Consider the following 14,730-nt stretch of genomic DNA (forward strand, 5'->3'; position numbering starts at 1 on the left):
GCAGTATTTCTGTTCATCACTGTAATTCAACTCACTGTTTATAGAGAGACACAGTTGAACAGATAATCAGAAAGGAAAGGAACAAGACAAACAAAAACAAAAATTGTGAGTAATTTTTTATCAATAACCATAAAACAGTTCCCATATGAGCTTATGAAGAGGATGAATCTCATTTTGCTGTAAATAAGTTTTACCTTGTTTTCCAGTTCCTCGTGTCTTTGTGCGAGCTGCTGTTCCAGTTCCTCCACTTTCTTCTTTAGCAGGACAATCTTGCCCCGACTGGCCTGCTCTCCCCCTCCCTCCGATGACCCCTACAGGGAAACACAAAGACAATGTTATAAATATCAAATGGCACGCATTACATTTGCCAGAAAGACCAAAAGCATGTCTCAAATGGACTGCTCATATTACTGTGTGTCTGCTGCTTGTGAAAGTAATAAATAAAAAAAATAGCCTTAACAACTTTTTAAGTTGCAGTGACTTTGCAGTGAAGCCTTGTCCCTAAATCTCAATAAGAAGTGGGATTAAAATAATATTATATACAGATAAAATCAGGCACATAGTGATGAGTTTTAGAGAATTCATGTTTTCACATGGATAACCATACCAGCATGAATGTGTGTGCATGCTTGTACCTTCTTGCTGTGTGTTGGCGTGCCCTGACCTCCCTGCTGCTTCTTCAGCTCCTCCAGCTGTGATGTGAGGGAGGTCACCTTGGCCTTGTTCTGGAGACGCAGCTTTGACAGTTTGGACTCACACGCCTCCTTCTCTGCCTGAGTCACAGACAAAACGTTGCATCAAATTAATTTGATTAATTCAAATTCTCTCTCTCTCTCTGGAGTCATGACAGTAAGCTGCTAGCTGATCCTCCTTAATACATCCATGGCTCCCAACCACTGTTGTTAAATTATCATCATGAATAGTGGCCCCCAGTGGTGCTTTTCTTTCATCAAAATAATTTTTTACTAAAAAAAATAACAAACATGTTCCTAGTGTAATTTCTTTACAATGCTTACAATACGTAAAAAGCTCATTTGTAGGGCTTTTCTTTTGTTGGTCTTGCACACATGCCCCCAGCTACTTGAGGAGGGCAAATACTTTTAATAAAGAAATTTATAAATCAGGTTTTGTCTTGAGTTTGTGTAGCAAGAAAAAAAATTGACACAAATCAAGACTTGTCCTTAAAATGAACAGATCAAAAATTTAAGGACAAGATGCCAAAAAGTAGACTAATGCTGCGTGAGATGTGACTAGTAGTGTAGTAGGATTTTGTAGTGGAGTAGATGTCCACACACTTCAAAGACAAACATTTACTGTGTGTGGCAGATCCCTAAACTCACATTCCTGAGTTTATCACTGTGCAGTAAACTTTGACTTGGAAGTTTAATAGTTAACTATATCAGAGATTTTGCTAAATGGTGTCAGTCGGTGACTCACAGTACTCCCTGCGTGCAGCGTTACAAATCTTCAGTGTAAAGGATCAGTCAGATATAAATCCCTGTCACAAAGGCCCCAGAGCGTGAACTACTGTGAACAGTGCAAGGAAAAGTATATTTAAATATCTTATGTCATAACACATGGAACTCTGGAGTTGGAAATACACAGTGACTGAAGTATGCGGAGGCTCCAAGCCAAACCTGAGGAACACTGACTTCAGTGAGACCACACAGTTTAGCAGCAGCAGTTCGTGGTTTAATGCTAATTTCACTATTATGAACATGAAGCGTATCATGTAGATTATATTCATTCGTGGTTAAGCTCATGACAAAAGTGGCCCCTGCACATGGTGCCTATCTGGTCCAAGGAATCCCTTATATGGGCGTAAATAATAACAAAAGATCAATTTGAAGTTTGGCTTTAATAATAATATCATGAAGCCAAAAGTCGTTTCCCTGTGATTTAACATGTGATATAACATGTCTACAATGACACTGACTTCTCATAAATCAGTACACCTGTTTGCTAGAGGCAAAGCAGAGGAGAAATTTGTCCTGACCTTGAGTTGGTCATCTTTGGTGCAAAGTGCTGCATCCTTCTCCCGGATCAACTCCTTCAGCTGAGCGACGAGCTGCTCAGTCTGGGTGAGCCGCTCTGCCATTTCTTCTACAGCAACCTCTCCACCACCAGCAGCACGATGGGGAGAGCCTGGGCCCTGAGGAGAGATGGAGGAGATGATGGACTAGTGACCAAAAAAAACAAAAAAAAGGCACCAAACGCATATCCTCACTGATAATTCTGGATTCTGATTGGTTAGTGGGTGCGGATCAACTTTTCGTAACTGGATGGTTTAACCAGACATCTATGACGTGCAGTTTGTCAATCTAAATGAATGTGCCAGTTATTAAACTCCACAGCTGAGCCTCAGCTGAAGAGCTTGGATGCTGCCTAGCAACACAAATGACAGAAGCTCCTGACAGTCCATACAGGCTTGAGGAAATTTTAGACACACAATCCATCTATTTGTGGTTGTAATAGCAGCCCAGTGTATTGTGTCAGTTCAGTCCAGGCCTGAACAGTGACAAGGAATTCAAAAGAAAAAGACATGTGCAGGAGAAAAAGGTGAGAAATGCTGCTCTTTCCTGACCTCAGAGTGGTTATCTGGATGGATCTTAATCCCATTCAATTACTAAACTGAATGTTTCGTTTGAGGTGGAAAATGTAACAGTTGTGAATAATTTGAGCAGTTTTATCAATCACTGAATTCCAGGTAAAAACTACAATAAGCATGTAGGCTGCAGAGTAAATGCACTGGGGCTGCAGAGAGGTTTTAGCTGGAGCAGTGGCACAGGAAGTGTGAGCTCCGATTGTCTGAGTCAAAGCCCTGTGCTCAGCAGTCTACCTAATTCCACTTTATCTGGACATGAAACACCGCAAAGCTTTCACTGGGTTTCCTTTAAGCAATTTAAGTGCTAGATAAATGACAGTACTGACTAAAATCATTAATCACTCTGAGGTATGTATTTAATTTAAGATAGATTTGTGAATATAGCAATCAACAGTTCACTGGAAACAAGTTCTGATAATCACAAACTGAAACTTAATGTAGATGTACTGTATACATGTTAGATATGACACTGTTGAGATAACTTCTGTTGTGAATTGGTGCTATGTAAATAAAACTGACTTGACTGTTGACAACAGTGCACCAACACCAGTCACCAGACACTGATTACAATACCACTATTCAAGCAATGGAAAAAAAAAAAAAAGCACATGTGTACTTACTCCAGAGCCAGGCTCTCCCTCTTCACCGGAAAACCACTTCAGCATGGCTTCAGTTTAGACCTAAACACACACACACACACACACACAGTAAATATATTATTCTTACTGGTAGTGTGGATTATGGGTTATGTGGTTTATTAAGGTGTGGGAAATAACAGTTTTCAATAAAACTAACTTGGAATAAATCAAATTCAGGCAGCATGATAGTCTCAAAATGCTGTTTCATTGTGACTTTAGCAGCCTTGCATTGCTGTTAGCTGGTAGCTTGGATAATCTAACATGTCAAATAAAGTTTTAAATCAATAATGTATTCAGATAAATGAGCAGGTCAGCTCTCAGTTACAGGGAATACAAGACTATGCTCTCACTGTTCCTTCCTTAAAACATTCATGAACATCCCAGCAGGCAACAGTCTGAGCAGTACAGGCTTCCAGGTCAGTTCATCTGACAAACTGGCCACAGGTATGCCAAGTCAGTCAGGTGACTGCTGAGAGAGCCAACACGTCATACAGTCTTCTTCATGTTTCAGCAGCAGGCTCAGGTTCAGCTGCAGAAAGCACAACCTTGTTTAAAACCAGTCTGACAGGTGTGGCCCTGTTGTACTTGTTGCAGGTAGTACCCAATCAGCTAGAAGACTGAACTGGGCACGACCTGAGGCCTGGTGTGGCACCGAGTACACTGACAGGGTGCAGGATCAGCTGAATTCATTCAGCTCCAACACACATGACGCAGGAGAAAATCAGGTGAAACCGGTCCCGTCACTCACACCGCGGCAGGCTGCAGCACCCTGCATGCAGCTGCGGCTATCCGGTGTCAGGAGCCATCCAGCTTAATGTCGTTCATTTGCATAAAACACAAAACTCAATTATTTATTACCAATGAACAATGCTCAGACCCATTCCCTGATTGTGACTGAGCTGTGGATTGTTATCAGGTTGTCTGCTCTGAGGAATGGAGATGGACATTTCAACGTTACAGAAGGAGCAACATGAAAGATACTGCAGAGAGACGCGGACATGCAGCTCTCTTAAAAGTCTCATTTGCTGATGATAATCGAAGCTTTCAACAAACATAAAGCCCAGAAAGCCTTACCAACTACAGCTGACTGAACTGGAGAAAATTCCCATTTCAGACACAACATTTCTTAGAGTCTAGCGTCATTGAAAGTTGTGTGAGGGTCGTCGAAGAACTGACATTAGCTAAATTACTAGCTTGCATCTCCGACTAATCCGTACCACGGGTCAACTGAAACGCAAAGGCCTGACACTTGTGCCAGAAGAAGGCCTCGGGGGCTGGGTGGGGTGGGCGTCGGCAAGTCGGTCAGTTGTTTAAATAAGCAGCAGTTATAGCTAGCGTTAATCCAGCTAGCTAACTTTATCTTCCCAGCTATGCGGCTACATGCTAACGCAGCTAGCACTGAACTACATCTTGACTTTTCACTTCATAAATTATCTTTCAAGCCGTAAAATAATATTTTTGAATGTTTACCGGATTCACAGCTTCGTGAAGAATCCACCTGACATCTCGGTACGTCGACAAATCCCGCGAAATTACATTTTATTCCACTTGGTAACGAAATTGCAAACGGGACAGAGATGTGCATCGGTCACGTTTGTCAACAGACAACCGGGTGGAAGTGCGCCTGCGCAATTCTGTCACACTGACAGATCCCGGTAGCTAATGTAAAATTATCATTAGCTACAAAACAAGATAATATATGTGAAGTTCATGGATGTGAACAGACCTGTTAGAGCTATGTAGACGCGAAGTAATCTTTACCTCATAAAGTTTTTTGTTTTTTGAAAAGGCCTCTTGTCCCGTCAAACACGTATCCAAGAGGAAACAAACACCAAGATATTACCTGCATATCATTTCCGTTTTCATTTCAACGGACTTAAGAGGACAGCCCGGGACCAATAGGTGCTGCTTGAGGACTGTACCTAAGTATATTTTTAGAGTATCTGTACTTTAGTTGAATATAATTTTTTTTTTAAATTTTTTTATTGTATATTTTATTTATTGTATATAGATAGGTTATCTAAGGGGCGACTGTGGCTCAGGAGGGAGAGCACTAATCAGAAGGTCAGTGGTTCGATCCCCAGTCCCCGAGTTGAAGTGTCCTGAACCTCAAACTGCCTCAGATGGCTGTTCCATCGGTGTATGAGTGCATGTGTGAATGGAAGAAGCAGTGTATAACTATGCGTGTGAATGTGGCTCACATTTGTCAAGTTAGACGGAACATTTTTGGAGGCAGTGATGAAGTTTGGTCAAACATTTTAAAATGAGAGGAATCCTTCTCTATTCCCAAACATGGGCTTAAGATAAAGGCGTGGTGCTCTGGTGAAGAATCTTCTGCCTCATCCTTTTCCATCGTAGCCATCGTTTCGCACAGTGGCGGAAAACAACCTGGAGATGACCACTCATTGCCTTTTGGATTGGATTACTTTGTTTTGTATTTTCTTATCTCACCATCCCATATATAATGGCAAAGGAAATATCCGCACATAAATATATAAAATCTGGGGAATTCTAAAGAGTAAACATAATCTGCAGCCTTGGATCAATGTAAAGCTAAAAAAACAAATATTGTACTTTTGACTCCACTACTTCTCTATTAAGTGCTTTCTAAACATCCTTTTGGATCCTTAAATGTGTATAAAAGCAAGTAGAGTACTTTAATCCAATTAAAAGGTTGACTGAACAACTTTCACTTGTATTGGAGTAATGTTTGACCAGGAGTATCTGTACTTTAGCTCTGTGCTAATTCAGGGGCTGCATCCTTAAGGCAGAACCAAAACGAGACGGTCTGGCCTACATAGGGTTTGCACTGCCCGCCCTTACCGTTGCATCGAAGCACAGCTCTTGTCGCCTAGCAACCTTGATGACACTTAACTTTTTTTCACAAAAACCTGAGGTTTTAAGGTTCTTGGTTTGAACAATTGTGCCATTCGCTGTTGAACTGAGCTGAATCCCAATACTTAGATCATACTGCAGACGATCTCTGTGTGCATGAGCAAGTTATGAAGCTCAGTGAGACGCACACGTGCATAGACACCGTGAGCTTAACCCTCTAGTCACCTTATGGAGAACCCATGGGTCCTTACACTGATCTGTCTCACTAAGGCTCTTTGCCTAACAGTGTGTGTTGCTCTCATTGGTGTCACTGTGAAGCCAAAGGACATTACACTGGTAGGTAAAGAGCCTTAAAGGCTAAGAATAGTAAGTCAGACTAAATCCATACAGTAAAAGCTCCCATGAGGTCTCCATACTACAGAGCTGCGTTTTGATGCTGAACCACAAAGTATGTTTGTTTGTACTCTTGTGTATGAGAAATGCAAAAATCATTAGCTTGTAGGGAAAAACCGGCAAATTATTACACTACAACACTGATAACAAAATAGGCCTTAGAATATGAAAGGGGAATATGAATACACACAGCTATGGTCTTGTTTATTTCCAACTGAAGGTGATGAGGATGTTACAATATTTCCAATGTATCAGCAACTGATCCAGAAAAAACATAAAAAAACAAAAACCAAACCAAAACCAAAAAACCCAGAAACTACCAAGTGACAGCAGAAATCAACACGGGTTGCATGCATGGCTGACTGAATCCCTCATTACTGATCATTCACATTCAACTGATCTATCAAAGCAATACTTCAGATTTAAAAACACAAAATAGAGATCACAGGAACAAAATACGTATAGTGAGTTTTAAGCCAGGCACACAGTGATAAGAGAAGGAGGGAAACTTGCTGTTACCCATATTATGAATGTGTTTGGCTAATGTTGCTGTCGATAGCTGGCTAACCCTCAGCATTGCTTAGACTATGTGCAAGTTTTTATCCAAAAGAGAAACTGAGGTGAAATTGAAGATTTGATGGAAAATCCAGGCTGCATTTCCAGACAGCGGTGGAAGAGATCATCCCGAATCTTTTTCCCAGATCAAATGATTATTGAAACAGTTATTTCCTTGGATTCTTGTCCATGATGTCACAAAACTGTTTAGAGACATTTCTCCAGCGTTTCTGATGGCAGAGTATATCAGTCTATCTATCATTATTCATGAGTCTTCTGCTGTTCAATGAACCAATCACAAGGCCCGATGTCCAGTTTGAGCTGATCCATCACCCATGGGTCCTTTTCCGCCCCCTCGATAAATTCCTCCAAAGAAATCTGACCTGGACAGTTCACAAGAGAGACACAATGACACACAAGGTGAAAAACTGGTGACAGTGTGGATTTATAATGTTTTAACAGGTACAGCTCTGGTAATTTGATTTTCAATGTGGATTAGAGTCAACCTGGAACTTACTGTCGTTATTCTTGTCCACCAGTTCAAATATTCTGTCACAGATGTCGTCGATGTTCCCTGTGACGCCCGGATCATTGTGCCTCTTGATCTTGTGGATGATCTGAACGGATGACAGAATGACAAAGAAACGAGCTGACGTCAGTTTACATGATTGAGAGACAATGTGCTAACATTTGGTATGTGTTATAATAGTGTACTAACGCCTGCTACCAAACAAATTCCTTAACACATGTTTGGTGAAAAGGTTTATGATTGTGCTTCGTTATCTCCGATCCAGAGGTAGAAGCTGAGTTTTACTTTTGGAAAGTAAGACTCTGCATTTGAAACCAAGTTTTCAGAGGCTTTAATGATTTAAGAACAAAGGGAGAATGTTATTCACAGCTACGACTGGCAGAACTTTACATTTGTGGTTTATGAGTTTTATGAGAGCTGCTGTTTTATTGGATCAATACTTAGTACAGTTCTATCTCTGTGGCATGTGGACCAAACGTAAACAGAGGAATCAACACAGAAGAAAAATATTTTCTGCTGTCATGATCTCTTTTAACTGAAACTCTTTGAGTTAATTTTCAACATATTTGAGAATTATTTGTTTGAACTTACAATAATTCTGGGTGATGTCACCTTTTTATAAGATAACACAAACTAGCTGATTGCGCTGCACAAGTTCACTGACAACACATCGGAAGATTATCGCAGCAAAAAAATAAAAAACAACCCACAGTTGACTCGCTGTCATCTTAAAGAGTAATCAAAGTGTCTGGTACATCATCTGACTTTGACAATGAACAGTGTGGAGTTTGCTTGTATTCATACCCTTCTGATATTATCATAACTTTTAAGGTTTTTAAATTCAGCACAGCAGAAAACATTAAGATGAACCATGTTGTCTGCAGCTAAGCAGCCTAAAAGTCTTCCATAAATCAGAAGTTCCATTCTTAATCATGAACACAACTGAATACTTACTTTGACAATGTGTCTAACTTCCTGTCGGTCCAGACAGCCATTTCCATCTCTGTCGTAAACCTTAAAAGACCATTTCAGTTTGTCCTCTAGTTTTCCACGAAGAATGAGGTGCACAGCTGCCACATACTCCATGAAGTCCATTTTACCATCCTGAATGGAAAACAGGAAGGTGGAAAGATCAGTCAGTCATGCTGCCTTCCAGCAAATGGTCAAGCTGGACATCAACACCTTGCCCTTACCTTATTTGTGTCAAAGGATCGAAACACATTTTCCATATATGCAGATTCTTCCTCTGTGGAGTTGCTGTTGATTCCAAAGATCCTCTTGAATTCGTGTAGGTGCAAATTTCCACTCGGACACTCACTTGCAAACTTACGGTAGAGCTCCTGAATGTTTTGAAGAGTCACTTCCTTATCTGTGGCACTCTGTGCTTGGCCCATAATATTTGAAGAGAGAAAAAAAGCTGCTAAAATAATGAAAAATCAACATATAAGTTGTCAAACACATTCATCCCTGTGCACCAGCCCTGCACACATTGCTTGTGCCCCCAGCAGAGAGTACTGAGTGGGCTATTTCCAAGTCAACTGTGGACAAATCCAATTGACGTTTCAGTGATCTTCTCTAAATCCTTCTCAACAATTACCTTTTTTCTCCCTGTTTCTATTCCCTAAAATGTGACAAAGCCACTCCACAATGCTCTGAAGAAAAAGACCGAATCACTCACTACTGAGCTCTGAAGAGTTTGTCTGTTGGCTCTCTGATTGCAAAGAAAACTGGATAGCCCCAATCCAAACAAAAGGCCACCAGCAAGGTCTCAGTGAGATTAAAAGATGACGTCAAAATCCAGCCTGCCTGGGGTCTTGGTAAAACTGTTGATCCATGAGGTCTGGTCAGGTTTACCCAACCTGACCTCCCTGGTGAACTTACAACAAAACATAAAACTACACAAGAAACGCATGAAAGCCCTGATGTGACAGAGTTTTCATGTGATCAAAACTGAAATTATAGTTTTTGAGAAAGGTTTAATTGCATCAGAAAACATTAACTCTACTTCCTGTTTTAAAAGGGAATCAGTTGTTAATCAATTTGACAGTTTGACAGTATTGATAGATTGATTGGAATATGCCTTTAAACATTATTAAAACATCTGAGAAAAAAGATTCATCTTGTCTATATTTTTAAAGTTTTAAATATATGCAACTTTCTTCCAAAGTCTGTTGGATAAATATGTTTTGGTGCTCAAAGATTTTTAAGATGCACAGAGTCGCCACAATCATTTTTTTGTTTTACACAGTGTAATCGTAGTTTTGCAGAGGAAACACATCTTTAATATTTAATATCAAGGATCTTTAATATTTTCTTCTCTGGTCTCTGGTGCAATCCAGATGATCCAACCCGTCTGAAAACTCACAACCCCATAAATTTCATTAATCCTGTCACACTCTGGAAGTTGCCCTTCATCTTACTGGATCCATTTTATCCAGTCTGCAATCTATTTACCTGTAGCTGTCATTCTCCTATTTTCTTTTCTGTTGTTGTTTCTCTGCACTGTGGAAGAGGGATCTCTCCCACATTCTCTTCTTCTGCCTCTTTTCACAAAACATGGGTTCTTTCTAATCAGAACAAAGGATTATTATATTATATATTATATGTTATAATAGAAATAATATTGACTGTGAAAGGTGGGTTGGTTCCTCGGGTGTGTGCAGTCTGTTGTAACTGCAGCAACCTTGACAAACTGATGAGCTAAAGTCTTTATATGTAGAGTTTGAGATTTTCGGGCTCAGGCGCCACCTTGTGGCACAATCAAAAAAAAGACACAGGAGCTGACAGACCACAGAACATTTAAGTGTATATAAAAATATGTTTTAATATCAAAATAAATGGACAACTGATTTTTCTTTTATTATACAAAAATAAGTACAACAACAATGTACAATGTTCTGCCATCTTTTTTCATGAGTATCCTCATTTCCAAATGCAAGCAGCTGCTGTCAGTGAAAAATGAGTTGTTCACTATATGTCCAGCACTAAGCTGGTGAAGACAATGGAACACCTAGAAGAGCCACATATTCTGTCAGGAGTTTGTGAAAGAAGAGTGAATTTCAGGCTAACACTCGATGAGTAGCTCAAAACATAACCTCACATCAGTGTTAATGATGCTCTCTCTGCTGACTGTGTAATTGTACGTTCAGATCGAAATTGGTGAGAATGTCAAAGTGAGCCAAAGTCAGTCATTTTTTATAGCTGCGTCCTTCCGAGGATGCTGTCTGAGAAGGTGTGGCCCTTCGTAGTGAAGGTTGAACTGAAACGAGACGGTCTGGCCCACGAAGGATTTCTGTTTTGCATCACCAGCTGTTGTGTTAGAAAGCACTGCTCCTGTCGCCTAGCAACTTTGACGATACATAACTTTTTTTTTCACAAAAACTTTTTACGGTCTTTGCATTTAAAAGTATAATACTTGAGCTTTTTTCATTTCTGGCGCACAATGAATCCTGGGATAGGTTGACGCAACCAGTCCTCAAACACAACCTCTGAAGTATGTGTCTCCTGAACTGGGACACAGCTTAAATGAACCAGCGTCTCTTTGCATCAAGCAGCAGCGTGGCCGTTATTGGTGCGTCGGAAAAAGTTGAGGTCCAGGAAACTTTATGGTAATGAGCTTTGACGTGGTTCAGCAGCAACCAATCTAAATGCAGAAGTGCCACGCTCTAGAGGACACTAGAGAACACAATCTTGTAAACTTTTGCTCCCATCAAACTTTTGTTCCCAAGCACAATGGGGGAGAGACTGATAATTGTGGTGGCAGATTTCTCATTCTTTACAACAACTCCCTGTGTGTTTACAGAAAACCAGGGGCGGACTGGTAATCTGGCAGACTGGGCACTTTCCCGCTGGGCCAACGTGCTTTTTTATTTGTCTGACTGGCCCATAAAACTCATTGGGCTCAGGCTGGCTCAATCACATATTTAAACACCTTCCCCCTTCATCTCTGTGCCGGCGTAATGCATTCGTCAAAAAAAAGCACAGGCCCATGAAACACGTAAATCAGCGGGTCGATCTGGACCAAAATTCCAGGGCCAATTTTTACACACAGATAACAGTTAACATGCAAATTTTTACACTCTCACCGCTTTCGGTCTGAACACACAGCAACTGCTTACTAATACGTGTCCTCTAACAACTTCTTCCTATATAAATGGTGTATATTAGCCCGTTTTTTTACCCCCGAGTGGCCAAAATAATAAGTGACTACTGCTTTGAATCACATGATTATGCAAAAAGTAATATGAACTGGGTTTACAAATTAGCACAATATGATATTATTTTTATCAGCCCTCTGCAGAGACAAGAATATTACCCAGATATTTTATATTGTTATAGCTACACAATGACTACAATTTTTTTTCTTAAATTGTTCAAGTTTACATCATCTTTAGCAAGAAAGAGCTTAACTGCAATAACCAATTATCACATATTAGAATAAGAAGTGGTTTGATTTTTTTTGATAATTTTAAAGTTAACTCTTTACTTTCGGATTATTTGGAGTTAACAAATCCACTATGGCCTTAATTTCTAAAATAAATATACATGCATTAATAATGAACATAAATTTACAATAACTGACCATACTGCTTTAAAATCACACTTTCTATGTCAGTATTATTTCCTTTGATAAAGACATTGGCTCACTGCCAAAACAGACCACAGGTGTACAGCAAGGACTCAGACCTTTGGACCAGCCGTCAAAATCATGGCAGAGCTGCAGCCATGAAAAAGTGTATCGCTCTGCGGCTTCAAGCCACAGGAAGCTCAACAGAGACGCAGGCAAAGCTTCTAAACCCAAGGTATGAGGACAACTCCTCTCTGTCAGCCTCAAACCCCACTGAGTCAGTGAGTCACGGTAACTTCCCACACTTCTGGATGACCCAGCCGGTGGCGTTGACGTCCAGCTTGAGCAGGTTCATGACCCATTCATCCTTTTGTGCTCCCTCCATGAACTCAGACAAGGTTATCTGACCTGCAGGGCACAAAAACACATTCGCCACTGATGACTGCATGTAACAGAACAGGAGACAAAATCATTTTGACTTTGCTCCTGTCATAATTACTACGACCACTTGATGTCGCCTAGCAACAAAACCTAACTATGGGTCATGATAACTTAATAACCATAACCCTGGACAGAAAAAGGACAGTGGATAAGACAAAGTTAAGACAAAACTACACACGCAACACAAACACAGTCACAACATGCTGAAGCTGCGATCTTACGTACCGTCATTATTCTTGTCGACCGACTCAAAGATCCTGTCGCAGATCTGAGACGGAGTCATGCTGACGTCACTCGTCCGGAGCTTGATTTTGTAAATAATCTGTGTGAGATATGTGAGATGTGTCAACTGCACGAGGCATCGGTTCAAGATTTATTCACTAAACCTTTTAGTTCTGCACAACAAAGTGTGTAACACTGTCATTGACTGCGCAGGTCATGAAAGCTGAAACAGAACTAGCCTCTGAGATGAGGTAGACTCTGAAACAAACAGACTGATCTGCAGATTTCTCTGGAGGATCCTATCTGTCCATAAATGTAGAATACTCAAAGAAGAAAAGAAAAGAAGAATAAGAATAAGATAAAAATAAAAGAATAAGGGAATTCTCTCAGATTACCTAATTCCTCTTCAGACAAACCAGGTAATGTGGCCAGTGGACTAAATTTACGTTTCTAAGTTTAGAAGCTTACTGTAAAGTACCTTAAAGATATCTGCTTCAAGAATAGCCCCAACAGAGACCACCGCATCTCCCTCTAAGCCTTGTCACTGGGACAGTACTATAATCTGTCCTGAGAGGATTGGTGTTACGAAACCTGGTCATTTAGGCAATTTCAGACATCAGCTGAATATCCGAACTGCTCTTTCAATCCAAATTGGCCCCAGGTTCTACTAAACCATTGCTAATGACATAATGTACCAGTTGTAAGTAATGTTTCTTAATAAATGGTTGAACAGGTTGTTCTCACCCTTATGATCCGTTTCACCTCCTGCCTGTCCAGCTTGCCATTCCCATCCTTGTCGTACATCTTGAAAGACCACTTGAGCCGATCTTCAAGATTCCCCCTAAAGATCAGGTGAAGCGCCGCCACATACTCGAGGAAATCAAGTGTGTTATCCTGAAGGCAAATGATGTGGAGTTGTTTAAATAGGCATGAAAATCTGATTCTATAACTATAAACTTCTGTGTGTGTTTTACCTGGTTTGTATCGAAGGAGCGGAATATGGTCTCGATGTAGAGGGACTCCTCTGCAGAGCTGCTCGGTACCCCAAAGATCCTCTTTAACTCGTGGAGGTGTAGGGCGCCGCTCGGACACTCCTTCATGAAAATGATGCACAGATCCTGAATCTGAGCCAAATCCATCTCCTCGGTGTGACTCTCCTCTTGTCCCATGGTCTCTGGTTACCCTGATGAAAGCAGTCCTGACTGCTGAAACTGTTGTGAGGGAAAGTTCTGGCTCCTGGTCCGCAGGTCACTGAGGAATCTGTCCTCACACTCCAGGCACAGTAATGAGCTCTGCACTCGCTCAGCAGGCGGAGCGATGGGAGCCCAGCAAGAGGTAAGAGGTCAGTGGGATTAACTGGTTAATCACTTATCTTTAGCTACAAAGGTGTTGTCCATGTAGGTCTGGAAATCTGTCAGTGTTGTAACCAAGCTCCGAAAAGAGCGATAAGTGAGGCAGCCGCTGTAAAACAGCTGGATTTGATATGAAATGTTACTGATTTAAATTAGTTTTAATGTAAAATGTAAAGGCTGCAGTTCAGGCTTCACTCAGAGCTCACTCATTTAACCATTTAACTATTTTCTCAGTTCCCCACGAAAACTTTCATTCTAACGATTATATCACAATGAGGTGGGCGTGTCTGTGTGTATCCACAGAGGGGATTGGGAGAGAGAGAGAGAGAGAGACACAGTTATTTTATATTATCTTTGTTTTTAGCAACTTAGATGTAATTTTGCAAAGATGTCATTCATACAATTAATGCAGTAAAGTATAAATAAAGTAAGTATTCTTGTAACCGTTATAATTAAATATAATATAAAACTGAGTGTAAACGATCACTGTTTTATTTTCCCTGCTTCCCCACAGATGAATATCCTCAGATTTTTACATTTCTGTCTGTGTATATTTCATTCTGCAGTTTTCCACCTGTCAGGTGTGAAATACC

At 40.6% G+C, this 14,730-nt stretch overlaps 3 protein-coding genes across 7 annotated transcripts in view; all 3 read right to left on the reverse strand.

Annotated features, from left to right (window-relative positions):
- The window catches only part of LOC139628262 (golgin subfamily B member 1-like), a 33,594-nt gene extending 28,573 nt beyond the window's left edge, over positions 1-5,021 (reverse strand). For 2 of the 5 annotated variants that reach the window (XM_071489772.1, XM_071489770.1), the window contains exons 1-5: positions 4,714-5,021; positions 3,226-3,285; positions 1,997-2,152; positions 636-773; positions 195-311 (exon numbers count right to left, since the gene is read on the reverse strand). In XM_071489772.1, the coding sequence (XP_071345873.1) occupies positions 195-311; positions 636-773; positions 1,997-2,152; positions 3,226-3,270 (456 nt within the window). In that variant the 5' untranslated portion in view covers positions 3,271-3,285; positions 4,714-5,021. The remainder of the gene's footprint in view (positions 1-194; positions 312-635; positions 774-1,996; positions 2,153-3,225; positions 3,286-4,713) is intronic. The other 3 variants (XM_071489769.1, XM_071489768.1, XM_071489773.1) reach the window with 3 other exon arrangements.
- A 1,627-nt stretch (positions 5,022-6,648) lies between these two features.
- LOC139628263 (guanylyl cyclase-activating protein 2-like) lies at positions 6,649-9,508 on the reverse strand. Its single transcript, XM_071489774.1, has 4 exons — positions 8,749-9,508; positions 8,510-8,659; positions 7,544-7,643; positions 6,649-7,409 (listed from the first exon to the last, which is right to left on the reverse strand). Exons 1-4 carry the CDS (start codon positions 8,947-8,949, stop codon positions 7,288-7,290), a joined length of 573 nt encoding a protein of 190 aa, XP_071345875.1. The 5' UTR covers positions 8,950-9,508; the 3' UTR covers positions 6,649-7,287.
- An 856-nt stretch (positions 9,509-10,364) lies between these two features.
- Positions 10,365-14,444, reverse strand: guca1g (guanylate cyclase activator 1g). Its single transcript, XM_071489775.1, has 4 exons — positions 13,760-14,444; positions 13,530-13,679; positions 12,789-12,885; positions 10,365-12,530 (listed from the first exon to the last, which is right to left on the reverse strand). Exons 1-4 carry the CDS (start codon positions 13,952-13,954, stop codon positions 12,409-12,411), a joined length of 564 nt encoding a protein of 187 aa, XP_071345876.1. The 5' UTR covers positions 13,955-14,444; the 3' UTR covers positions 10,365-12,408.
- Positions 14,445-14,730: the final 286 nt, after the last annotated feature.

Source organism: Trachinotus anak, unplaced genomic scaffold (assembly GCF_046630095.1).
Source record: "Trachinotus anak isolate AG129_WGS33_773 ecotype Australia unplaced genomic scaffold, CSIRO_AGI_Tana_v1 ptg000011l, whole genome shotgun sequence".
Lineage (NCBI taxonomy): Eukaryota > Metazoa > Chordata > Actinopteri > Carangiformes > Carangidae > Trachinotus > Trachinotus anak.